Here is a 26,703-nt window from a genome sequence, read left to right as displayed (position 1 = left end):
AGAATATTTTCCTTGGTCATGGCTCAGTATTAAGCTGTTTTGCAGTTTTTACTCTCTCAGGAACAAGAACGCTTGTGAGCCCAACAAGCATCTCCAGCTCCTCACGCGGTGTCTTGACCTTGAGCTTTGTTTTAGCGCCTCATAGATTATCACTCCAGGTTACAAGCGTGAGGCCTCCTGGGTGCCACTATCATTGGGCGGCCCTTGCAGAGGTCACAGTGCTGCAGGGGAGGGCGTCTGTCACAAGCCTTCACCTGGCAGATGTGTGTCAACGCCAGGAGCCCACTGTGAGTCCTTTTACAATGTCACAGCGCTCAAACATCCACACACAGCAGCACCAGAGTCGGAGTTTATCCATGTTCTGTGATGATAATACTGCGTGTTATTAGAATGTGTAATGGCTTAGTTTATCCACATGCTTATATTTACTTAGGAGTTAATGATCCTGGTAAGCATATTTTGGCCTTATTTGTAGATAATTAGTAGATTACATGCACATGGTCCCTGATACCATTCAGGAACAACATGGAGGGGGGAAAATTTTTTTTAAAGTGGAAAGATAGTGGATGTAGATAGACAGAAGGCTATGATAAATATATATTTATAATCTATCTATCTAATGTGTGTGTGTGTATATATATATATATATATATATATATATATTCTCTCATTTTCTCATTATACTTGACTAAATATTGCCGTAATGTAGTCAATTAATGAGAAAATAATCTTGATGACTGTAAAGTTTGTGAAATATATATTTAAAAAATAAAAGTTGTGTATATATATATATATATATAGTATATAGACATATTGATAGATTAACATTAAGTAAATAAATTATATATATATATATTTATATATATGATAAATATATGTGTGTGTGAGTGAGAGAGAGCGAGAGAGAGAGAGAAATTAATCATGTTTATAATATATTATTTTTATTATATATTTTGATTAATTGCCCGCAGAATGGATGGATAAAATATTATTATTATTATATGAAGTCATTTCTACGTCCATCTGTCTGTCTATCTATCTGTCTATCTTTTTATTTTTTTTGAGAGAGAGAGAGAGGCTGAGATCTGTTTGATGAGTGATTTGGAGAATGGATGGATAGATGGATGGATATCCAATTCACAGCTCAAGTCCCAACCTGTCCGTAAAGGCATCATTTCTTACAGCACCAGTGGGAGAAAAGCCAAACTGGCTCTCAAAATGGCAGTGACAATGGATTATCACCAAAATACATTCCCCTTTGAGAGATTATAAAAATAAAGCCAGAGCTACGAGTGTAGTAAGCGGCTTCATTCATCACTCGGCCTACTGGCTACTGCAGCTTCAGATTTATCAGACTCACACACCGTGTTCTGGATGAAAGTTTATTGTGATTTCATCTACTCTGCACTCCACTTCACATGGTGATAAAACAGTATAAACAGCCATCATTGCACCAAAGCCAAGAACCCCGGCAACGTTCACGAGACAAGCTCAGTACGACACATGCGGTGCAACCGCACCAGTTGACAATTGACAACAAATGACAAGTAATCATCCTGACTAATCACACTGACAAATTCACTCTTAATTTAAGGAGAAAACATAAAATACAAATCAAATAATAAACATAAGTGCTAGTCAAAAAAGAGGACGCTTTTAAACCAATGTAAAAAATTATACAAAGTTGAAGAGAATTAAAATTTAAAAGAAAGCACAATTATTATTAGGTTTTACATACATCATTAGAAGTCCACATATATTCAGTAAATAAATAAAGCACAATGAAAGTTATATTGAAAGCAAAACCTTGATTATTTAGTGTGCAACTACAGAGCTCTGTCACAAAAATTTATTATTAAACATTATATATATGAAAAAAAAACTATTTTAAAACATATTCTTCTGGTTATTTTGTGACTGAGTAAACAAGACTGTTTAATAATAATAATAAACAATTCAATTTTAACAAGGAATACATTTCAGCATAAATTTGATATATAAACTGCTGTGTGTCATATTTAGCTGACTTTCTCCTGGTATTTTGGCTTGTTCAGTTTCTAGTCAGTGATGACATCCTGTGTCATGCTGCCGCCACTTAATGTGTTGCAAACGTAACCATCCCAAATATAAAATTTGGGTCTGCCAACGGAATGCTTTAGTGTTGTCAGAGTGACATCACTTATGTATCATTTCAACACATTTTTATAATCGGGCAGGCGTCAATGAAACGTTTAGAAATATAATTTTAGCTGTTCTAGGAGATATCTTCGTCTGCTGACGCACATCCCAAAGATAGCTTAAATGTTTAAGAAATATAATTCTCTAATTACCAGATCAAATCAGATTAAATTCCTCCATGATTTAAAAAAGTGGCCTATTTTAAATATTAACATTTTCAGACATGACAGTTCAACATGGGCTTTGTGCAGAATGGAATACTAGAATACTGCTTCCTGTACAGTATACACTGCATTCAGCGTACTACACTTAAACATTTTTTTATGCAAGTTAGAATGCATTATGTAATGATAAAAAAATTCAACAATAGTATGCCACACTGTTGTCACATGACCACACTATATTCATATTGAGTTCTGCAAGGGAAAAGATTGTTCTGCACTTTTTATGCAGTATTCAAGCAGATTTTCCAGTTAAAAAATTAATTAATTAATTATAACAGTAATAGTAAAAAAAAAAAAAAAAAAAAAAAAAATTGATTTAAGCTGTTTTTAAAACCAAACAAAAAACATAATATGTAATTATTTTACCTTAAAGTAATGATGAGATTTTTGCATTATGGCATTAAGAATTAGTTAGGGGGGAAAGGGGGCATAGTTGTAAAGAAAATAATATAAAAAAAATAAAACCTTAATAACAATAAAACTACTACTACTACTACTACTACTACTACAAATAATGTTTTTAACCAAAAGCATAAGCAGATTTTGCAGTAAAAAGTAATAATAATAAATGTGGTTTTACATGTTTAACTAAAATACTGTGCTAAAATAAATCTTAATTTTTGGCAGTTCAATTGAATAAGTCAAGAGAGATATGCAAAAATGTGTTGCCTCATTCACCGCAATGAATGATCTAGTTATTGAAGTCGAGTGTGTTGCATTGTGGGATATATAATTCCACACACTGTGCTCTGTTATACCATCAGTATAGATCACTTTGTTGAATTTCTCATTTGTAAGTCGCTTTGGAAAAATCGAATATCTTTGCTCCGCATACTGTATTCTGCAGAAATGGTAAGAGTAGTATGATAGTATGCTATTCCGAACAGCCATGTTTCTTTTCCTAGTCAAACACAAAGTTTGATGTGTTTTAAGGTGATGGCTTCTCTGCAGGTGATATCTTAAGAAACAGCCCAATGTTTTGTGTTTATGACATGGTTTGAAATGATCTAAAATGCAAGAAGTGCTCCACTGAAATGCATAAAAGATAATAAAACACTAAAATAAAATATACAAAGCTAAAATGGCATTTCCACGTGAACATCCATGACACCATCCTGGCATGTATCAACACACATGTTCAGACGGCTGCTCCTCACAGGTACGGGTATTGGTTGAGTTTCCTCTGGCTGAGGGGAAACGCCGCAGACCGCTGGTAGGACGGTGTGGACAGCTGCTGTTGCTGGTACGGAGCTGAAGCCTGACACATGACGCCCATGGCACTGTTCTTCTGCAGAAGGCTCAAAGAGGCGGAGTACGGCCCGGCGGTGCGCGTGTGCCGGCCAGAGGACGAGGAACAGGAGGAACCGGCCGAATGGTGCAGCTGGTCCACGGCCTGCGACACCGAGGCCAGGGCTGCAGATGCAGGGTATGCGTACAGACTGGAGGCGGAGCCAAAGAGCGACGCTTCATGAAGCCTGTAGGAGTGGGAGGGGCCTGTAGGGGGGTAGGTGGTCTGGCGTCTCAGGGATCCGCCCCCTGCACGGTCATGGGATGACATCATCGATTGCTGTGCCTGTTGAATGAATCAAAGAGTGAATCAAAAGCATAAAGAATCACTTAATGACTCTTGATTTTGCCATGAAATCACCCTTAGAAATGGTATGGCACAAAATTTTCTTTCATGTCATGTGTTTGCTGTTGAAACAAGAAGCTGGGCCAGATACACTACCTGTGATAGATATTTATTATTATTATCATCATTATTATTATTTTTTTATATGCTCACCAAGGACGCATTTTTAAAAAAATCAAAAATACAATAAAAACAGCAATTATATGAGATAGTATTACAATTTAAAATAACTTTTGTATATAAATATATTAAAATGTAATTTATTCCTGTGATGCAAAGTTGAATTTTCAGCAGCCACAATTACAGTCTTCAATGTCACATGATCATTAAATTAATATTTTTTATTCAGCAAAGATGTATTAAACTGATTAAAAGTGACAGTAAGATTTAAAAAAGGGAAAGGATTAATTAAAATCATCAAATATGACAGTAAAGACACTTATTACAAAAGATTTCTGTTTCATTTATTTGAAATATAAATCTTTTGTAACATTATTACAAGCCACAAACTTTACTTCTGATGTCATGTGGTCTTTAATAACCGGAGTGGACCTGTACAGATGTACCTGGCTCAGGTTGAGAGGCTGAGATCTGTTTGATGCCGCTCTCTGATGCCGGTCGCTGGACTGTGAGGCCGTTCCTTTCTTTGATTTCCCAGAACTATTAGTACTTTGCTCTACAAATACAGAAAAAAGATCTTAAAGGGTCAAACCTTTACAACCAAGACATTATCATATGACCACTTACATATGTATATCCATGTCTATTTAATATTCAACAACTTGTTGTGGTGGTGAACCAATCATAACAGAGGTCATTTTCATATAAAAAGTACAGTAACAAAAAAAAAAATCCTGGTTAATTCTAAAATGGTCATTTAAAACTGATTGATTTTGATGTAACAACCCTTGTGTATCATGAATGGAAGGGAAATGGACATGAAGGGAAAAAGCTGTAGTGCAGAATGTGTGTAAGCTCAGTATTTATACGATCAGAAGTCAGAATGAGTCTCACTGACCTCCTGATGCGCCGTCCCAGAGCTGTGTCTTCACCGACGGCGTGACCACGGCTAGAGACTTGGAGTGTGTGTTGTTCTCAACGAAGTTTGGAAGGCATTTGGGGCTGAGAGGGCTGCTGGTGGAGGAGTCCGAGTCCTGGGAGTCATGCACAGTCACACAGCTGATGACGTTTGTGCGCTGGTTCACACTACAGATGCCACACAAGAGAAGAACCATGAGAAATCATGAAGTCTCTTAGGCTTACCAAGGCTGTATTCCTTTGATCATTTGAAATATTGTAATTTAAAAAGAACCTTTTTTTATTTGAATATATTTTTAAATATATTTAAAAAATATTTTTTTTTGTGATCAAAGCTGAATTTTCAGCATCATTACTCCAGTCTTCAGTGTCACATGATCCTTCAGAAATCATTCTAATATGCTGATTTTCTGCTCAAGAAACATTTCTGATTATTATCAATGTTGAAAACAGTTGTTCTGCTTAATATTTTTTCTGGAAACCGCAATATGTTTTTTTCAGGATTGCGTGATGAATAGAAAGTTTAAAAGAGCAGCATTTATTTGAAATAGAAATTTTGTGTAACATTATATAAATGTCTTTGTCACTTTTGATCAATTGCACGCATCCTTTCTGAATAAAATAATTAATTTTATTTTATTATTATTTCAAACTTTAGAACAGTAGCATATGTTATGCTTATTAATATTATCTTGATCATCACTGGGCCATTAAGACATTTTTATGGGATGATGTGTTATTGTAAATTACTGCAAAATTCTTTTGATGTTTGTTTTTTTATGTCAGTTTAATGTATTTTTTTATTTTTTTATTTTTTACTAAACTAATACCACCATATTTTCTGATTTTAGGTATTTTTAGTTTAGAAATACATAGAAATACTAATATAGCAAAAAAAAAAAAAAAAAAGTTGACAAGAAAAATACAAAATAATGTAGTAAATAGACAAAAAAACAACAACACACACACACACACACACACATATATATATATATACAACAAGTACAATATAACTACACAAAGAGTTTTGGTTGGAAAGTGAAAGTGATGTTGCACCTTTCAGGAGGAAACTTCCTGTCGTCCTCGTCCTCAGTGTCGCTGTGGATGGTGATGATGCTGACGGCGGGGCTGGGCGTGTCAGAGATGATGATGGGCTGAGACACATCACCGCAGCTGTGTGCTACTGAAGAAGCCGGCTGCTGGGACGACGTGGGTCTGAGACAGAAAACAGATTTTAATTGAGTACACAGTACCATATTTTGGACAGTCTGACTTGAAATCAACTAATTTATTATGCAACATTTTCCAATCTATTTAACACTATCCAGACACTCGTTTAAGATGGTTGCTCATTCTGAAACTCATTAACAGCGTTACCTGGCTTTGCTCTCGGCATGTCGACCCTTTGACCTCTTTACTCCACTCTGCTGTGTTCGACTGCTGGCTGCCCCTGTGTGGGAGGGCTGTGCGCTCACGTTACGCCCCTGCATAGAGCCCTGCTGCGTCCCATCGCACTGACCTCCATGTCGACCCCTGACAGAGTGTATTAAATGCATGCTGTTTTGAGAACTATAATTGGTTATTAGCTATTTGCAATTCGTAAAAATCAGTTTTCATTGCAGCAGCATGTTGTTCTACATTATAATCAGCAGCAACAAAGTCCCAGTGTCAATCTGCAGTGATTTCTATTGGCTAACAAGAGGAAATACATTTGGGAACAGTTGGGTGCAATATTCCAGTTTGTTACTTTTAAATTGTTTTCACACTTAGTACATTTGCAAAATGCTTTTCCGTCATCAACATAAGTACCACTGGAAGCTTTTAACACGGTAATCAGACAACAAAGCACATGTGAATCAAGCAAAACGTGTCAAGAACCTGTCCAGGTCATATTTCACTTTAAAATAAAAGCAGCTCGTAAGTGTATTTACTTGTCTCATTAGTGTTTAGCACAGTTGCCATTGCTAGGAAACACTTGTTTTGTTTACTGTGTTGAGACGTGCTGAAATTGCGTTTGGTCTCGTACTGTATCGCGTCCCTTGTCAGTGTTTGCTCTTGCTTGGCCATTTGTTGTGATAAACAGGAAAGTGTGTTCAGCTGATTTCAATTAGTGATTTGTTAGACGGGTATAAAAAAGGTTATTATACCGCGGCAGCCGTCGTGTGAAGACCGAAGAGTGTAAAAACCATCGACAAGGGATATAAGTATTGCTTTTTATTTATCCTCTTTCCTACTACTTGTTTCGCTTCGGTTTTAGTTTTTATAACCAATTCTTACTGTGTCAGATGACTACTATCACTACCACTCGCAAACCACGCATCACACACTGTAGGCAGCGCAATCCTAACAACCTGCACACTTTGCCTATGTCTGCTAATACATTACTTTCTTTTTCTATTGGTCTCTGGAATTGTCAGTCTGCTGTCAACAAAGCTGATTTAATTACTTCCATTACTAGTCATTCAAGGCTAAACCTCGGCCCTGACAGAGACCTGGATCAAACCAGAGGACAATGCTACACCTGCAGCACTCTCCAATAATTTCTCCTTTTCCCACACCCCTCGTTTGACTGGAAGAGGTGGAGGTACTGGTCTGCTCATCTCTAATAATTGGAAATTTACTCCTTTACCATCTCTGAATATCAACAGCTTTACATTCATTTACTATTACCTACCCTCTAAAAATCCATTTTGTAGTGTTACGACACGAACTACCTCTAGGTACCTCTACAAACCAATCAATGTCACTACCACAGCCGTCCAGGGGTTTTATTTGTGTAGTTATCGGTCGTACCACCAAACAACTTTCCCTACATGATGCGAAATAACGTGGAAGGCAGTCCTAACCAAGATGCATGGATGGAGATGTGTGTATGTCAGCTACTAAATGCCCAGAAAGAAGCTACCCACCTATAAACAGTTCATCTTCACTCTGGCCTGGTTGCGTTCCTTATGGGTGTCCGAGTTCTCGGTCAAACACAAGCATAGATATAGTTTCCATTCAAGCTTTCTTTAATTTTCATAAAACACAGTGGTGGTGACCATTTCCAGAGCAAAACAAAATCTTATCCCAAAACAAAGAAGGGGAGAACAATAAAAGGGGCAACGAGAGCACCTCGTGCCTCTTCTATTCCCCGTTTTTTTTTTTTTTTAAAGAGCCCGCTGATCACATACCCCGCCTTCTTATTCACAGGTGAGTGACATCACCTGGGCACTGTTCCATTGTCAGTCAGTACTATTCCTATTTAAATACCTAACAGTAGTTGTTTATCGACCTCCAGGACCACTAGGTAACTTTGTGGAAGAATTAGATGTGTTGATCTCAACCTTTCCTGAGGATGGTACTCCCTTAGTTATACTTGTAGACTTCAACATTCACCTAGAACCTGCAGACTTCCACACTCTACTTGCCTCTTTTGATCTCAAGAGTGTGTTAACTACGGCTACTCACAAATCAGGCAACCAACTGGACCTTATTTACACACGACACTGCTCCACTGATGATGTACTGGTTACTCCACTGCACACCTCGGATCACTTCCTCCTCACTCTTAACCTCAACTTGATTCCTGACACAACACATACCCCTCCACATGTCACTTTTCGGCATAACTTACGCTCACTCTCACCCTCCCGGCTATCTGCTATGGTTTCATCTTCGCCTCCTCCCCCTAAACAGTTATCACCTCTTGATGCTAACAGTGCTACTGATACTTTCTGTTCCACTCTGACGTCTTGTTTAGATACTTTCTGCCCCTTATCTTCCAGGCCAGCCCATACCACCCCTTCTGCCCCTTGGCTATCTGACGTTCTCTGCGAACATCGTTCTAAGCTCAGGGCTGCAGAAAGGTTATGGCTCAAATCACAAAATCCTACTGACCTTAATTTACATCGATCACGCCTCTCTGACTGCTCTGCTAATGTCTCTACTGCTAAAAGAACATAATATCATGACAAAATTAACAATTCGCCTAACTCTTGCATGCTCTTTAAAACATTTTCCTCCCTCCTTTGTCCTCCCCCTCCTTCATCAACTCTAACAGCTGATGACTTTGCCACATTCTTCATTAATAAAATTACAAACCTCACTGCACAATTATCCACACCACAAATTGTCAAACATATCTTACCAGCAAACATACACTCGTTCACATTCTTCTCTCCACTCTCTGAGGCAGAAGTCTCTAAACTCATCCTTTCCAATCATCCTACTACTTGTCTTCTTGATCCTATTCCATCTCATCTCCTTCAAGCCATTTCTCCTGCAGTTGTACCTGCACTCACTCACATCGTTAACACTTACTTATCTTGCTGGATCTGTCCGCTGCTTTTGATACAGTCAACCACCAGATCCTCCTGTCAACCCTATTGAGAAAGGGCATCTCAGGAACTGCACTCCAGTGGTTTGAGTCTTACCTCTCAGATAGGTCCTTCAAGGTATCTTGGAGAGGTGAGGTATCCAAGTCGCAACATCTAGCTGCTGGGGTGCCTCAGGGCTCGGTTCTTGGACCACTTCTTTTCTCTTTGATATCACTGCTATGCTGATGACACTCAACTCTACCTCTCATTCCATCTTGATGATCTGACGATAGCTGCTTGCATCTCAGCATGTCTAACAGACATTTCTTGCTGGATGAAGGACCATCACCTTCAACTCAACCTAGCTAAGACAGAACTGCTTGTAGTTTCAGCAAACCCATCACAATTTCACCTTCCAGTTAGGCTCATCAACCATTACTCCTTCAAAAACAGCCAGAAACCTTGTAGTTGTGATAAGCTGAATTTCTCAGACCACATTGCTAAAACTGCCCGGTCCTGCAGATTTGCTTTATACAACATCAGGAAGATCAGGGCCTTTCTTTCAGAACATGCAACAACTCCTAGTTCAAGCTCTTGTTCTGTCCAGACTTGACTATTGCAATGCTCTCTTGGCAGGTCTTCCAGCCAATTCCATCAAACCTCTACAATTAATCCAAAAATGCCACTGCAAGATTAATCTTTAATGAGCCGAAAAGAACGCACGTCACCTTTGTTCATCAATTTGCACTGGCTACCAATAGCTACTCGCATAAAATTCAAGGCATTAATGTTTACCTACAAAACCTCTGGCTCTGCACCCCTTTACCTAAATTCAGTACTTCAGACCTATGTGCCCTCTAGAAGCTTGCGTTCTGCAAGTGAACAACGCATTATTGTGTCATCCCAAAGAGGTACAAAATCACTTTCACTGACTTTTTCATTAACTGTTCCCACCTGGTGGAATGACCTGCCCATCTCAATCCGAGCAGCTGAATCCTTAGCCATCTTCAAGAAACGGCTAAAAACACATCTCTTCCATCTTTATTTGACCCTCTGACTCTAGCACTCTCTATTCTAATTCTATTTTATCTATCTGTCTTATTTTTATAAAAAAAAAAAAACCACACACACTTGACCCTTGCATATTAATAATTGCATATTTATTCTCTAACTGCTAGCTTTTCTTGAAAAACTAACACTAGCTTTCTTTTTTCTATTCTATCTACTCGTTTTCTTTAAAAAACGAACAAAACAAAATAAAAAACCTTGCTACGTGTACTGCGTTAGGCTAACCAAGACTTTTTTCATAGCACTTGCATGTTGTTGCTCTTTTTGTTGTCTTGATTGCTTCTATTGTCCTCATTTGTAAGTCACTTTGGAGCATATGCTAAATGACTAAATGTAAATGTAAAATCTCTAAAGAAAAAAAAGGAATATTTTTAATACTTACAGTATTGTTTATAAATTATTAAAATAATTGTTTTTACATACAATGGGGTGGGGTATTAAAAACAAAGATCAATTATAAATTGATATAATTATAAAAATACTATTGTTTTGCAATAAGTGCATTTACTAATATTTTACTTTTTATTTTTTTTACAAAATTTACTTTTATTAGTAGTAACAGTAACGTGCAAAATCAAATTTTTATATGAAAAAATTATATATTCTACTCTCATTAAATGTACCATTATTTTTTCTATAGTATTATACTGAACTGACCAACAACTTCAGTGATTATAAAAGGAGCGCTCTTTACTTTGTGTGATTCAGTCGCAAATTGAACAAAAGTTTGTTTTTCAAGGCACTTTGTGATTTTTCTTACTTCATACATGAAAAGTGCAAACTCAAGCCGATAAACGGTCCGCGCTACGCGGCTCAAATGAGCAGCACAATTTCGTTATGCTTTTGTTTCGTTTGCCATTTGATGTTTCTTGTATGCAACAGAAATGGCAGTGCTTATGAGTTGGGTAACATGATGGTCGTGCCAGTGCGACTGCTCACAAAATTTAGCTGCACCGGCAGAAAAAAAAATGGTCGCAAAATGCGACAATTTGGTCGCAGTATGGAGCCCTGTAATAATAATAATAATAATAATAATAATAATAATAACGACAGTAAATAATAATAATAACAACAACAACAACAACAACACAATTAGTAATTATATCGAATAAAAAGTTTTTATGCTCGCTTGAGGTGGTTTTTTACATGTGCGAAAAAGGGTTAATGCGAATAATGGGAGATGGAAATGTATTTTGCGAATAAATTCCTCCAAGCGCATCAAAAAAAGTCATGTGACTTTGCGCAATGAGACGGAATAACTTGACTAGCAACGGACTGATCTTGTTCACAGCATCTGAAATGCTGTTATGGTCGTTCTTAATATAAATATATATATGTATATATATATTTTTTTTTAAAAATACTTATATTATTTATTTATTTATTTTAATTAATAATAATATTTAGATTTTGAGGTGATACTTTTGACAGGTTTTGTGAGATTCACCTTTAACGCAAACCCAGATTCATTCATACTCGAGGACAGCACCATAGTAAGGCTTTTACACAAAGCAGACTTGATGGTTGAACGAATCCAGGTTTGCAACAGAACCTGAAGTGTAAGCTGCTGTGGGGACGTTTCTGACCTCCAGCTACTGTTCTGCTGTGTGGTGTTGTCCGAGAGCAGAGAGCCCATGGGCGAGTCGGAAAGCACAGGCTGGCTGGGATTGTGCATGGTCATGCCTGACATCTGCTGCCATGAAGAGGGAATGAGAATCTGCTGGGTCCCTGCTGGCCAGCCCTGCTAAAACACATACACAATGACGACTGAACAAAACCATTTTGTCAGAAACTCAAATCTATTTTCTTTCCTATTAATGTGGAGCAACAAGGCCTGTTTAAGCTCCAAAGCATTAATGTCTCTGATTATAGTAATGATTCAATAAACTAAATTATGACAATACAGGTGAACCTATCAATAATAGCAAGGCTATATAGCAAGGTATAGTATAAATATGCAATACACATACTCCCATTTTGTCAACAATTGCTTTTCATAAAGCTCCTTTTTGCTCTATTTGCAGTGAATCTTGGAGTAAACAGGCCTTAAAACAGTGATGCACTTTGATTGACAGATGCATAATGAGCACATTCAGCGTGGCGACGCTCAGTCTGTCTTCGTTCGATCTCTTCCTGTCATACATGAAAAGCAGATCCCATCCTACAAGCTCTTAAAATCATGCAGAACTTCATTACAACAAAACACAGTGAGAAAGTCATTTTAAATTTTCATCTCAATTATGTTGCTAGACTAATCGTGAATCTTTCATGCATAAAGGGGAAATGGGAGTCAGAAAATCATGATAGAGTTTGAGCAGATCAGCCTTTTATAAAGAGAAGAATAGATGCAAAATACACAAGAAAACAATAACAATTGCGCAGGGAATTTAACTCAAGTGATTAACAAAGCAACACAAGTGACGAGTTACGGTTGCCAGTCCATTTATCTGCATAGAGAGGAAATGACTGGTTAGCAGTGGAAGGAAAAAAGGAGAATGAGTCAATAGGGAGACATTTGTTGCCACAGGAGTGGGTCTGTGGAAAGAGAAATCATTTGGATTGCACAGAGTCAAGCAGCCATGCTTCACTGGATAGAGCCCTGGGGCCCAGAAGAGATGCAGCACGAGTCCAAGAGAAAAACGCCTTGTTAAATCATGATTGATAGGTGAAGAAAGAAGAAAACAAAACTAAAACAGCCACTTTCCACCATCAAACTCCTAAAGAAATAAGTGAAAATAGCAAATCACATCAATTCATTTGATAGCTTCAAATCACGGCAGCCTTCATAACATCACAGAGTAACAGCAATGTGCGCAGAATTTACATTAGGTACCTGTGACACTTTCGGTCAGAATTGTAGTCTGTGCATGTACACAAATGCACATGAGAATGCTTCCATTCATATTACAATTTAAGCAAATACCTAAATTATTATTATTAAATTAAAACAGCACTTATAAAAACTGCATTATTATTATTATTATTTAACAAAAACTATTATTGTTATTATTAAAATAGGATTTATTTAAAAAATGAAATGAAAATAATGATAACTTGCAGTTTAAGTGACCTAGATGATTCAGAAATCATTCGAATTCAGTCATTCAGTGAAGGATTCAACTAGATGATTCAAACCGGTAACTTCAATTTATGAATCTTTTAGAAGAACTAGTTCAATAAGAGTCATTTGTTGTGAATTACACTACACTGGTTGCATAGTATTGTTTTTGCATGCAGCCCATGAAAACAACTCAATAGAAAAACATATTTTCTTGGCAATAGCTGTTTGGTACACTATCTTTTTATCTCATTCAATTCAGAAGTTTGGCCTAGAAATGCAACATGCAAAGAAGGTAAAAGAAAAAGAGAGGAAGGAAGAAGAGGAAGTAGGCGTCACACTGCAGGGCGCAGGTTTACCAGCATGGTGGCACTCTGCTCCAGACGCCGAGAGCCCAAGGCCAACGGTGTCATTCCCGCCACTGGAAGACGCAGGGAGGCCACCGTCAGTGGCGTGCTGCTGCTCTGGTTGGGGAAGGGATAGAGGGATGTGTGGAGGAACTGAGGATGGAGGAAAGGGTGGAACGGTTACAACACGCTGGCTGAGCTGACGGAGAGAGCAACTCGCCAAGACTTTCCACCACCGTCATCATTACAATAGTGACAAAATGAAGAAAAGCAATGTCAAATACAAAACAGATCAATTAGCTATCATTTGACAGTAAAGACAGCAACTCATTACTCAACTCGTAATAACCTGATTGTAACAACTTGACTGTTTTTGCTAAAATCTCATCCTTTTCTTTCAGAGGTCTTCCAAGGTCTCATATTAAAAATGGTTGGTGACAGAATAATAAGTCTTTGACTTATCCTTCTGATTCATTGTCATGTAAAGCTAAACAAGACAAAAATTTTGGCTGATAATACACTACCGTTTGGGGTCAGCAAGTTTGGTTCAGTAATTTATTTATTTTTTGAAAGAAATTGATACTTTCATTCAGCAAGGATGCATTCAATTTATAAAAAGTGACAGCAGAGATATTTGTAAAGTCACAAAATATTTCAAATAAATGCTGTTCTTTTGGACTTTCTATTCATCAAAGAATCCTGAAAAAAAATGTATCATGGTTTCCACAAAAATACATTAATCTACACAATGGCGTTCAACATTGATAATAATTAGAAGAGTTGCTTGAGGAGCAAATCAGCAAATTAGATTGATTTCTGAAGGATCATGTGACACTGAAAATACAGCTTTGCCATCATAAAAGTTATTTTAAATTGTAATAATATTTCACAATATTCCTGTTTTTATTGTATTATTGATCAAATAAATGCAGCTTCGGTGAACATAAGAGACTTTTTACAAACATTTTTTTTTAAATCTTACCAACCCCAAACTTATGAATGTTAAGTAGTGCGAACAGAAACTATAACTTCAACAGATCAGATTACAGAAAATTTGACGTTTGTTAAATGCAGTTTGCATGTGAAATGATCCTGGTTTAATCAAGCTGATGATGATATTTTCCTGGAAAAAGGCTGTTTGTTGAAAAAGACTAAAAAGGATATAAAACAACTGCCTCTTTTGCTTTTAGTCTTCGGTGTAATTCTTGCTGCACATTAATGAGGAAAAGATGATTTAGCGGAGAAAAAAAAAGCACTCAAACCAACGCTAACAGGAAGGAAATCACAAGAACAGAGAAACAAGGGTCATATAAAACAGTGTAAGAGGAGAAACACATTCAGATAACACAAACATGATGCCTACCTGAGTGAGCATGCTGGGCTGAATGTGTAGAGGCTGGGTGGACTGGTTCTGGGGCACTATGGGAACAGAGTTATCCATTCTCACTGGATATCCAGCGTGCTTATTGGAGGTCTGCAGCCCTGGGGAATCAAACATGAGCGATTCAGTTCAAATGCATTGGGAAGCCTTATCAGTCTAAAGGAATGTAGCGTAGGGTGTAGGGAGAAGTGGTTTTGGACAGAGAGGTAGGGTTGGGTACAGGCTCACCCTGGATGGTAGGAGGGCACACAATGAGGGTTTGCTGGAAGGGCTCTGTCTGGGCACACAGCTGAGTAGGGCGAGCCTGCAATGGCACACTCTGCTGAGCCAAGCCTGGTATATTTATAGTGGCCTGCTGGTACAGACCAGGCTGGTAGTTCAGTAAAGGGACGTTGCTGCTAAGAGACAGGGACTGGCCCCCCGTGGAGGCCATCTGGCAGTTACGGAAAGAGAGGGAGATTCTTAACAACATTGACTAAGCACAGAAATAGCACTAAAGATCTTAATATAGCATGCATAATATGCTTTAAAGCAGTAGTTCATCTATTAATGACAGTTCTGATGTTGTTCAAAGCATATTAGCATATAAATAATACTGATATAAAACTGCTATATTGGAAGTCTTATGAAGTCACGATACGATAGCTTTGTGAGGAACAGACCAAAGATTTATATTTAAATTCACTGGTAATCTAGTGAGCTGTTACCTCATGAACCAAATCACTGAGTCAAATGCGCTGAATATGAGATCTGGATCAGTCTGATTTGTGAATGAATCAGACTAATCAGACTTTTAGATTCTCAACCCACTGATTCAATGATTTAGTTGCACCAGTTCACAAATCAACAGCAATTATATCAATTCAGAAGACTTGGAATCTAGTGCTTGAGTCATAAAGATTCAATTTGTGGGAGTTTTTCATCCTTTTTGGAGACTGAATGACGATGTGTGGAAAAGAGCTCCGTTAAAAATCATTCTTGTTTTTCACAGAAAAAATAACACACGAGCTTTGAATGTCATGAGAGTGAGTAAATGATGACAGAACTGTCATTTTTAGGTGAACTATGCCTTTAAAAAACGCTATAGTGGTTTGATATGACACTGATGATATTCAGTCGTATAATTCTATTCTTGTTTTTTATCACTACAAGCAACATACTGAATGTAAATGCATTACAAATAAATTAACTTTCCCATAACGCATCTATGCAGTAGCACACACCTGACTGTGCTGATTGAGTTGACTGCTGAAGGTGACAGTTAGGTTGGCGGCTGCACTGGGGGCGTTGTGGCTGGCGAACAGGTTCTTGTTGTTGTCGAAAGCGGTACACCTGCGCTTGCATATCTCCATGTTTTGGAAGCAGGACTTCACGCTACACAACAAGAGAGGGCGGCACTGGCGTTAGTGTCATCAGAGGAGCACAGGGAGAGAGATGTGGCTATTATATCTACATTATATGTAGATAGTCAACTCATCAGCAGAGCAAGGCTTACTGTGAGCTGTGTGGGAAGTGAAGCAGGTGAGCCATTGTCACAAACGGGTGGTTGAGGGTCTTGGTGGGCGTGATCCGCTTGTCTGCGTCTAGAGTTAGCATTTTCTTTAGCAGGTCAATGAACTCCCTCCGATCAGCCTTCTCTGCCAAGATGTCTGTGCCCTCCAGGTTAGTCATGTTGACCTGGAGTGTGAGAAAGAATTAACTTAAACCTGCCAATAGTTTCAATATTTAAATAAATAAATAAATCAAAGACATAAGGAAGTATTGTATTATTTTAAGGTCATTAATGAAAAAAGATTTGTGATATTGACCATGTTAAATGAAGTTTGTCTATTCGTTAAGTTAGTCAAGATTTCTATCATAATTTACTTACTCTGACACCCAGAAACAGGCTGTTTTACAACTGTACCATGATTTTAATATGTAAATGACCTCTTTTATAATTGGATAACCAATCAGTGCCTATTTAATATTCAACACCTCGCTTATCTATTCACAAAAGTAGTCACTTTTAAAAGAAGTCTGAAGTCTCTTATGCTCACCAAGGATGCATTTATTTGATCAAAATTGTAGTAAAAACAGCAATATTGTGAAATATTATTACAATTTAAAAGTTTTCTTCTTGAATATATTTCAAAATTACATTTATTTTAGTTTTCCATTTTTTCTTACAAATAAAAATATTAATTCCTTTAAAAAATATTTTGAACGGTTGTATTTGTAGATAAGTTTTTTTTAAAAGTCTTATTTAGCTCTGTTACAATGAATCAGAAAAATAAGAGATAAGTGAGAAATAAGACAAAGCGAGTTTTTGACAAATTACTGAACATATAGCACTACCTGCATCATGTCATCAAGGCAGTTGAAAATGTATTTGCGAGCCTCTTTGGACTTTATCCCAAACTCTGCCTCATGTTCTGCAGGAGTCTAAAAACAGAAACACATCAGTGAGGAAAGAGTTCAATCATGAATTGACCGCTGATGGCTTTGAACATAAAATACACAGCAGTGCTTTAAGTGGGACCTGCCTTGAGTCTCCAGAGAGGGTAGCTGGAGTCTGGGCCTCTGTGGAAGAAACGGCTGGTTTTAGTGCCGGCGCTCAGGAGATATTCAGCTGGCAAACCTTGAGTCTGGGAAATGTACCGAATCTGTAGGGATATGCATTAAATGGAGATTATACACCCATTTTTCACAGATGGACAGATGTTTGTAGCCAAGTAGTTTATGCAGAGAAAGGTAACTAATCCGTGTTTGCTGTATATGTTTATTTAATAGTAATAAACCAATTTTTTTGGCCAATATTGTCAGTTTTAAGATTACTGGTACTGGCATGACTCTTCATCATAAGTGTTAGCAACCCCTTGTGCTGCTTTCCAAATATAATAATAGCCTTCTCAACTGAATTTTGAATAAAACTAATTGATTCAGCACAGAACTGATTAAATTTAAGCAAACAAAACCTCATTACTGACCTGATCATATTCTGAGGCTCCTGGATACAAAGGCCAGCCCAGAAACAGTTCAGCAATGACACAACCCAGTGACCACATGTCAATGGCCTCACAGAAAGGAAGGCCCAGAATGATCTCAGGAGCTCTACACAACAACAGGCAAATTACAACACATTAATGAATAAATTAGCTTCATTTCACTGGCAGATATTCTTATAAGGTGTGCAAGATTGGGGAATTACAGGTAGGAAGATAAATATGATTAACAGTAAATAAATTATTTAGGGATGAAGACATTATTTAGTGAAATGGATTTGATTTGATTGACTTTATTAATCCCACACCGGGGAAATTCACTCATTATTGCATACTCCACAAGACCAACCACAATACTATAGACAAAGAAACATATTAAAACATACACCATACTACACAGTATTATTATTGCAATTAAACAGTCTAACTGCTGTTGGAAGGAAGGACCTGCGATAGCACCGTGGATGTACCAGTCTATTGCTGAAGGAACTACTCAGGGACACCACAGTCTCATGCAAAGGGTGACTGGCCCCAAATAGAACTGGCCCTTTTAACCAGTTTATTAAGTCTCTTCCTGTCCCTTTCTGAACTTTCTGCTCCCCAACAGACGATATTTGACGATGGGATATTTTCTCATTTTAAAATTATCATCCAATGCAGATTTTTATGGATTTTTAATGGTTTCCAAATATTTCACCATTTCTCATAATAGTGATTATGTCCCACAATTGTGTCTATTTCTCGTAATAGTGATTGAATGTTTCACAATTGTGACTATTTCTCATAATAGTGACTGTATGTCTCACAATTGTGACTATTTTTCACAATAGCTACTGAATGTCTTACAATTGCGATTAGTTTTTGTAATAGCAATTGTATATCTCACACATGCAACGACGTCTCGTAATAGTGATCGAATGTTTCACAATTGTAACTATTTCTTGTAATAGCAACTGTATTTCTCACAGTTGCGACTATTTCTCATAATAGCAACTGAATGTCTTACAACTGTGATTAGTTTTTGTAATAGCAATTGTATTTCTCACAGTTGCGACTATTTCTCATAATAGCAACTGAATGTCTTACAACTGTGATTAGTTTTTGTAATAGCAATTGTATATCTCACACATGCAATAACTTCTCGTAATAGCATTTGAATGTTTCACAATTGCCAATATTTCTCGTAATAGCCATTGAATGTCTCACAATTGCGACTATTTCTCGTAATAGCGATTAAACGTATGTCTCACAATTGTGACAATTTCTCATTATATCCAAATAAAACCCTAAAACTAGCCAAATGCCTAAATCTAAATGTAAACTCAGTATTAGGGTTTAAGGGAGTTTAATAGTTTTTATGCACATAATAGTATCGTATCAATACCAATTTATATAAATTCGTGTCTGTAACATTAGCATAATTCTCTTGCATTTTCTTTTATTTGTTTAGAATGTATGTACATTCTTACACCGCTTAGTAAAATTGAACTTGGATGCACTACGTTGCTTTAGATTCTAAATGCACAAATGTAAATGTACAACCACTTGTCCATTCCTTCTGACATCAAATATCCCTTACCGGTAGTATCTAGACTGCAGGTAGGTTGAGCACACTGCCTTCGAGACGTGACTTGCTGAACCGAAGTCAATGACTTTGACTCTGTAGGGCTGTCTGATGGGGTCCACCAGCATGATGTTTTCAGGCTTCAGATCAGCATGGATGAGACCCAAACTCTTCAGCTTCATCAGCGCTGTGGCAACCTGCTGCAGGACCGGCCGGATACATTTGAGGAGCAGTGGGCTGAACTTGCTGTGCTTGAGAAAGTCGTAGAGGTTCTGCTCCAGCATCTCAAACACCAGACACGTGTGGTTCTTGTGCTGGAAGCACTCGTAAGAGCGCACAAAGTTGAACTCATCTGCATTCTCTGTGCTCAGACGGCTGAGGATGCTCACCTTTAATGGGACAGGACTGAGTTCATTACATTTAAATAGATCTGTATCAAGCACTTGACTGAAGATTAATAGCAAACTTATAAGATATATAGAAATAGATTTATTTTATCACTAGATCAGTCCGATATTAATTATAAGTATTTGCTACAGAAGTCTGTTTCCACCTCAAAGTAAAAATTATTAAAACTGTACTGCCTGTATGTGCAAATTTTATTTAATGTACATCCTTCAATTGTGAATAGGGCTGTGAAAATAATCGAATGCAATTATCATGGGCATCTCGTCAGTAAAGCTGGTTCTGTGATTAGTAGTAAATCTCCATCACGTGCTTTCAGATGGAGCAGCATTTACTACACAGAGCCGTAATTCACATTCATTATCGCAGGCGATTCATCGCCGATGGGGATTTACTACTAATCACAGAAACGGCTTTACTGACGAGATGCGCATGATAATCGCATTCGATTATTTACACAGCTCTAATTGTGACTAATACTAGTAATTGTGACTGTATATCTGACAACTGCAACTTAGCACCTCACAAATGCAACTTCATATCTTGTAATTGTGATTATTTTTCGTAATTGCGACTGTGTATCTTACAATTGCAACTATTTCTGGTAATAGTGATTGTTTATCTCACCATTACAGCAACTGCATATCTCACAACTGTGATTATTTCTCATAATAATGACTGTATATTTCACAACTGCAACTATTTCTAATAATAGCTATTGCATATCTCACATATGCGACTATTTCTTGTAATAGCGATTGTATGTCTCACAATTGACCATTCGCAGGGAGCTTGATTGACAGTCGATCTGACCAATCAGAACACGGATATTATGTGCCACCGTTGCTATCCGCCATCTTGCCCGACAGCTACGGACAGTCTCCATAGAAATCCATCTTAAAACGGGATAAAAAAGATGGACTGAATTGAAACATTTTCAATATAACTAAATATAAAAATGAGCGCAGGGTTAAGCTGTGCTGTTGTTGGCTGCCACAGTAACGGCAATAAGCTAAGGTATTCCTTTAAAGTACTTGTTTTGCATACCAGAAAATCTGTCCATGTCCAGCGCTGTATGCATTACTTACAGAGCTTAAGTTAAAATACTGAGTGTTAAATAATAAAATAATATGTTCAAACGTGTGCTCTTATCATTCTGTGGACAAAATCCTGTGAACTTCACCCCGATCGGGAACAGTATTATGTGCGCTCATCTGTTTTTAATGCAGCTAACCTCGTGTTGCTTCATGTCTTCTTCCCACTCATTAACCTATGACAGGTCCTTTACTGCAAAAAGTCAGGTGAGACTTCCACGTTCAGAAAAATGTGGATTAGATTGTGTTTTATAAACGTCTACACAATTGTGTCTGTTTCTCGTAATAGCAATTGAATGTTTTACAATTGCAACAGTTTCTCGTAATAGTGACTGTATGTCTCAAAACTGTGACTATTTCTCATAATAGTGACTGTATGTCTCACAACTGTGACTATTTCTGGTAATAGAGATTGTGGGTCTCACAATTGCAAAGGTGTACATCTCACAACTGCAACTAGCTATTTCTTGTAATAGTGATTGCATATCTTAAAATTGTGACTATTTCTCATAATAACGATTACATCTGCCCATTGCAACTATTTCTCGTAATTGTGACTGTGTATCTTACAATTGCGACTTAGTATCTCACAACTGCGACTGTATATCTCACGATTTAAACTTTTTCTCATAAGCGACTATATATCTCACAACTGCTACTTGTGACATAGGCCTACCTCACAATTGCGACTATTTCTCTTAATTGCATATGTATATCTGATAACTGTGACAGTTTCCTGTAATTGCAACTGTATATATATATTTTTTTATAAAACTGCATATTTTTGTTGATAGTGCAACTGTATATCTCACAATTATGACTAATTCTCATAATTGCAGCTTTATATCTTTTAATATCTCTTATTTATTTCTTGATTTACACTTAAGGCACAAAAGAGCTTCAGTCATTTACAGCACTAAAATACAATGATTGGGAAAGTTTTTGATACTGGTTAACTGCTCACCTCTATTTGACCCTGGCGGGCATATGACGGATGATTCTTGAGAATCTTAATGGCCACAATCTCATTAGTTCCACGCTTCCAGCATTTCGCGACCTGTCCAAATGTTCCCCGGCCGAGGAATTCCAAAACCTCGTAGCTGTTGGAAACAGAGCAGAGGATCTCGTGCTGCACCAGCTGGTAGTCGCCCTCACTGTGCGAGTTGCTGCTCTTGGTGGTGGACGTGGAGTGAGTGATGGACTGAGCCGTGGTGTTGCCTCCACCTCCAGCCACACGATTGGGGAGCACAGGAGCTGACAGCTCCTCCAAAATCTGCACGCTGTCGCTGCTGTCCACCTCCTCACTTTTCCGCTTCCGACTGCCCTGTTTCTGATAGCCCTCACATGTCAGAGAGGTGGAGCTTGCTTCTTTTCCACGCTGACTGGATGTGGATGATGATGAGGAGGATGATGAAGGCTCAGGGACGCTGCCAGTGCTGTCTGCGGCACGTACCACTGTCTGTTCCCGCGAGCCTCCAGAAGGAGGAAAGACCACGTTGGAGGAGTTGTAATTTGGGTTGAATCCAGATGTGGAGGGGGAGGAGCCATTTGGCTGGTTGGGGCTGTGCTGGTAGTAGCTGCTCTCACTTGATTGGCTGCTCACGTTCCATGCATGGTTTTCCAACTTCAGTTTCTTGGAGCGGGACAGGCCACTGGAGGACACGGAGGGAGAGGAAAATGCCTGCATTTGTGAGGACATGCCTAGAAATGATAAAGTGAAAAAAAATTAGAAAATAGACCTAGTTTTCTTGCATAACTTAAAATTAAATAATTAAATAACTTCTACTTGTTCACTCTAGTGCTTTCAAACGATTAATCGCATACAAAATAAAAGTTTTTGTTTACATTATGTATGTGTACTGTGTATATTTATATAAATACACACACAGTATATATTTTGAAAATATTTACGTTTATACTTTTATATATTCATATTCTTATATTTTATATTATATATAAATATATTTAATATATAAACGTAACATATTTTTCTTAAATATATACATGCATGTGTTTGTATTTATATACACATAATAAATATACACAGTGCACATACATATATTATGTAAACAAAAACTTTTATTATGGATGTGATTAATCGTGATTAATCGTTTGACAGCACTAGTTCACTCCCGGTTGAATGACCTGCCCAACTCAATCCGAGAAGCTGAGTCCTTAGCCATCTTCAAGAAACGGCTAAAAACATCTCTTCCATCTTCATTTGCACTCTCTATTCTGTTTTAATAAGGAAAAAAAGAGACTCTGACAATAGCATTCTCTATTCTTTTTCTATTTTATCTACTTATCTTCTCTTTATTTATTATAAAAAATGACCCTCAAACAATAGCATTCTCTACACTTTTGACTTGTTTTATTTATTTATTTATTTTTAAAAATGACGCACTATCACTAGCATTCCCTATTCTTTTTCTATTCTATCTACTGGTTTTATTTTTATTTATTATATATATATAAAAAACCTCTTGCTACATATACTGCATTAGGCTAACAGAGTCTTGTCACAGTACTTACAGATTATTGCTCTTTTGTTGATTTTAATTGATTCTATTGTCCTCATTTTTAAGTCGCTTTGGATAAAAATCTAAATGGCTAAATTTAAATGTAAAATTATTTTCAAAAACCTTTTACAAAATACTATGGATTTTTGAGAACAAATATAAAGATTTCTTAGGGTTACTTAATTTGACTGAACTAAATTACAATAAGAAAAAACTAAATTGCTTATGTTGATTATGCTACAATGGCTTTGATTTGATGGACAAAAGTTTTAAAGTATTAAAATAAAATAAAAAACAACTTCACTTTTTAATATTTTATTATAATACAGTCAACTTTTGTCATTTACTTTTATTTTTCAAGAATAGCATTTTTTATTGATAATTTTTTCCAGCTACATGTATACCACCTAGATATTTTTCACTTTTAGTTCCTCAAAATAAATAAATAAATAAATATATATAAACAAACAAACAAGTAAATTAAAAAATATATATTTAATTAACTTAAATTGACATTAAATTCAGAAATTTAAAAGGTTTATCACAGAGAAGATGCATTCAAGTCATTGTTTATATGGCTGAAATTTTAATGTTTTTACAATAACTTTTAAATAATATTGAAATTTTATAAAATATTTTCCATGCAGAACTTAATCATTATTCTAATATTTAATATTACTGTTTAATTTAATTTTTTTTTTTTTATATTTATATTTTAAAACTGGTTCACTGCTTAGTAAAGAAATAACACTACACAATATTATGCTAAATCCACGTTTCCCCCCAAGAATTTCACCTTTTTTAAAGACATTTTTTAGTTACATTTACATCATCATAATTTTTTTTTACATTTTAGCCCCACAAAACATATCAAAATGACCTTTTAATTCAGAAATTAAAGAATGTTCATCATAAAATGTATGCATTCAAGTCATTTGCAATTTTATTGCATTTTCTGAATAATCTTAAGACATCCAGACAAAGCCAAGAACAAAACAAACGTCCGTTGCCCTAGCAACCGCTCTAGCTAGGTGAGCCAGGGTGGTTGCTATAGAAATGGCTGTAGCCAGTTAATTGAGAGGGGTTGTCATGGCAATGGTTGCTACTGTGTGATAAAAAAAAAAAAAAAAGAGGTGTGGCGGCGACAAATGATCCACAAACAAACTATTCAACTTTGATTGTGACAGTCAAACATGCATGAACTAACCTTACCAGTCAACACACACCGAGACTGTCGTGTCAAATAGTTCGCTGGCTGCGGAAAAACAACCGGACGTGCTGTAATACATGCAACACGCTTCAGAGATCCTCACATGAACTGTCTTTATGCAGTGTAAAATCTTTACAGCTCACCTGCTGTGCGTTGAATTCCTCAGCTTGATACTTGTTCCTCATCTCTCCTATTAGGCCTCATTGCTTTTTCTTTTTTTTATAGAAATGTCCCTCCGTAAAACGTCGCTTTATTCGAGCCGACAAGCTTCCATGTGTCTAATATTGTTAGACACAGTCCAACGCACCGTCAACACCATCGTTACATATTAATATTCTGCAAGGACAGCGCACAGAATTATGACTGAGACCTGGAGAGGAATGTAGGACATTAAACGGACTCCATTTCCGGGGTGTGAGATCGAGCGCTGATTGGCCGGACGATGGTCACGTGGTGCATAAAGCAATGAGCCAGACTTGTTAGTCTTGACATGTAGCTGCGGCTCAGTTTGATGCAGTTTTGTGTTTTATTAAAAATTTTACATGCACATACTAATTTATTTTTTTTAGAACACAAGATGTTTCGCCTATTTGACTAATTTTATGTTCAACTAGTTATAAAACCTGGAATACGATGGGTATATGAAAGATTTTCTGTTAAAACGCTCATATCTACATAAGTTTCTAATGTTTGTAATGCTTGTAAGATATGCATACGTATTAGATGATAAATCAATAGTACAAATAGTAACCGATTACCGATTGCGTAATCAGATTCCAAAAATTAAGCTTGTAGTCTAAACTTGTAGTTAAGATTATATTACATTTTAAAATGCTCATGATCAGACTAGAGTTACTTTTTTTTATTGATTACATGATTTCATTTTATTCTTATGGTCACATGACATGCAGATAAACAGGTATGGAATATTTCATATATTTTTTGTGTGTTTTATTTTGATTGTTGTCATTATAAAAAGGTTTATTTTAATTCAAAAATTTTATGATTTAATTAATTATTAGCTTTTCATTAAACTCACCAACCACAGTTTGGGAAACCTTGATGTAAAATGATGTTTAATGCATTTCATGTTATTATTTACATTTTTTGGAGTAATGTTCATATAGCAAGGTTCTTCAAAAAATACATTGATATTAGCATGGGGTAAATATAAAATTAGATACCTCATAGTAATTTTTCATTCACTTCCAGAAAATTTACATGCACATACAGTGGGTACGGAAAGTATTCAGACCACCTTACATTTTTCACTTTGTTATATTGCAGCTATTTGCTAAAATCATTTAAGTTAATTTTTTTTCCTCATTAAATGTACACACAGCACCCCATATTGACAGAAAAACACAGAATTGTTGACATTTTTGCAGATTTATTAAAACTGAAATATCACATGGTCCTAAGTATTCAGACCCTTTGCTCAGTATTTAGTAGAAGCACCCTTTTGATCTGAGCACTCTGGAGAAGGTTTTCGTCCAGGATATCCCTGTACTTGGCCGCATTCATCTTTCCCTCGATTGTAACCAGTTGTCCTGTCCCTGCAGCTGAAAAACACCCCCACAGCATGATGCTGCCACCACCATGCTTCACTGTTGGGACTGTATTGGACAGGTGATGAGCAGTGCCTGGTTTTCCACACATACCGCTTAGAATTAAGGCCAAAGTTCTATCTTGGTCTCATCAG

At 36.8% G+C, this 26,703-nt stretch overlaps 1 protein-coding gene across 6 annotated transcripts; it reads right to left on the bottom strand.

The window, feature by feature from the left end:
- Positions 1-1,368: 1,368 nt before the first annotated feature.
- Positions 1,369-25,414, bottom strand: hipk1a (homeodomain interacting protein kinase 1a). 6 transcript variants are annotated; one of them, XM_058763947.1, is made up of 18 exons: positions 25,145-25,414; positions 25,004-25,069; positions 22,237-22,973; positions 19,789-20,162; positions 18,195-18,318; positions 17,751-17,870; positions 17,563-17,649; positions 16,721-16,902; positions 16,449-16,599; positions 15,454-15,658; positions 15,208-15,326; positions 13,857-13,997; positions 12,026-12,183; positions 6,451-6,606; positions 6,130-6,288; positions 5,054-5,241; positions 4,602-4,711; positions 1,369-3,975 (listed from the first exon to the last, which is right to left on the bottom strand). In XM_058763947.1, exons 3-18 carry the CDS (start codon positions 22,969-22,971, stop codon positions 3,556-3,558), a joined length of 3,429 nt encoding a protein of 1,142 aa, XP_058619930.1. In that variant the 5' UTR covers positions 22,972-22,973; positions 25,004-25,069; positions 25,145-25,414; the 3' UTR covers positions 1,369-3,555. The 6 variants fall into 6 exon arrangements, with proteins under 6 accessions (XP_058619930.1, XP_058619927.1, XP_058619928.1 ...); XM_058763944.1 differs by having other exon boundaries at positions 25,004-25,046; XM_058763945.1 differs by having other exon boundaries at positions 12,026-12,180; positions 25,004-25,046.
- Between the last annotated feature and the right edge of the window lie 1,289 nt (positions 25,415-26,703).

Source organism: Onychostoma macrolepis, chromosome 23 (genome assembly GCF_012432095.1).
Source record: "Onychostoma macrolepis isolate SWU-2019 chromosome 23, ASM1243209v1, whole genome shotgun sequence".
Classification (NCBI taxonomy): Eukaryota; Metazoa; Chordata; class Actinopteri; order Cypriniformes; family Cyprinidae; genus Onychostoma; species Onychostoma macrolepis.
The sequence above is the reverse complement of the archived record's forward strand: the minus strand, read 5'-3'. Positions and strand labels throughout refer to the sequence as shown.

What these genes read in the sequence shown, in the direction of transcription:
- hipk1a (XM_058763944.1), bottom strand. Translation starts at nt 25,186, where the DNA reads ATGAGGAACAAGTATCAAGCTGAGGAATTCAACGCACAGCAG. An exon ending in GTCTCGGTGTGTGTTGACTG is followed by an intron (nt 22,974 to 25,003) that starts GTAAGGTTAGTT and finishes TATCATTTCTAG; the next exon opens with GCATGTCCTCACAAATGCAG. An exon ending in GTGCCCTCCTACCATCCAGG is followed by an intron (nt 15,327 to 15,453) that starts GTGAGCCTGTAC and finishes TTGATTCCCCAG; the next exon opens with GGCTGCAGACCTCCAATAAG.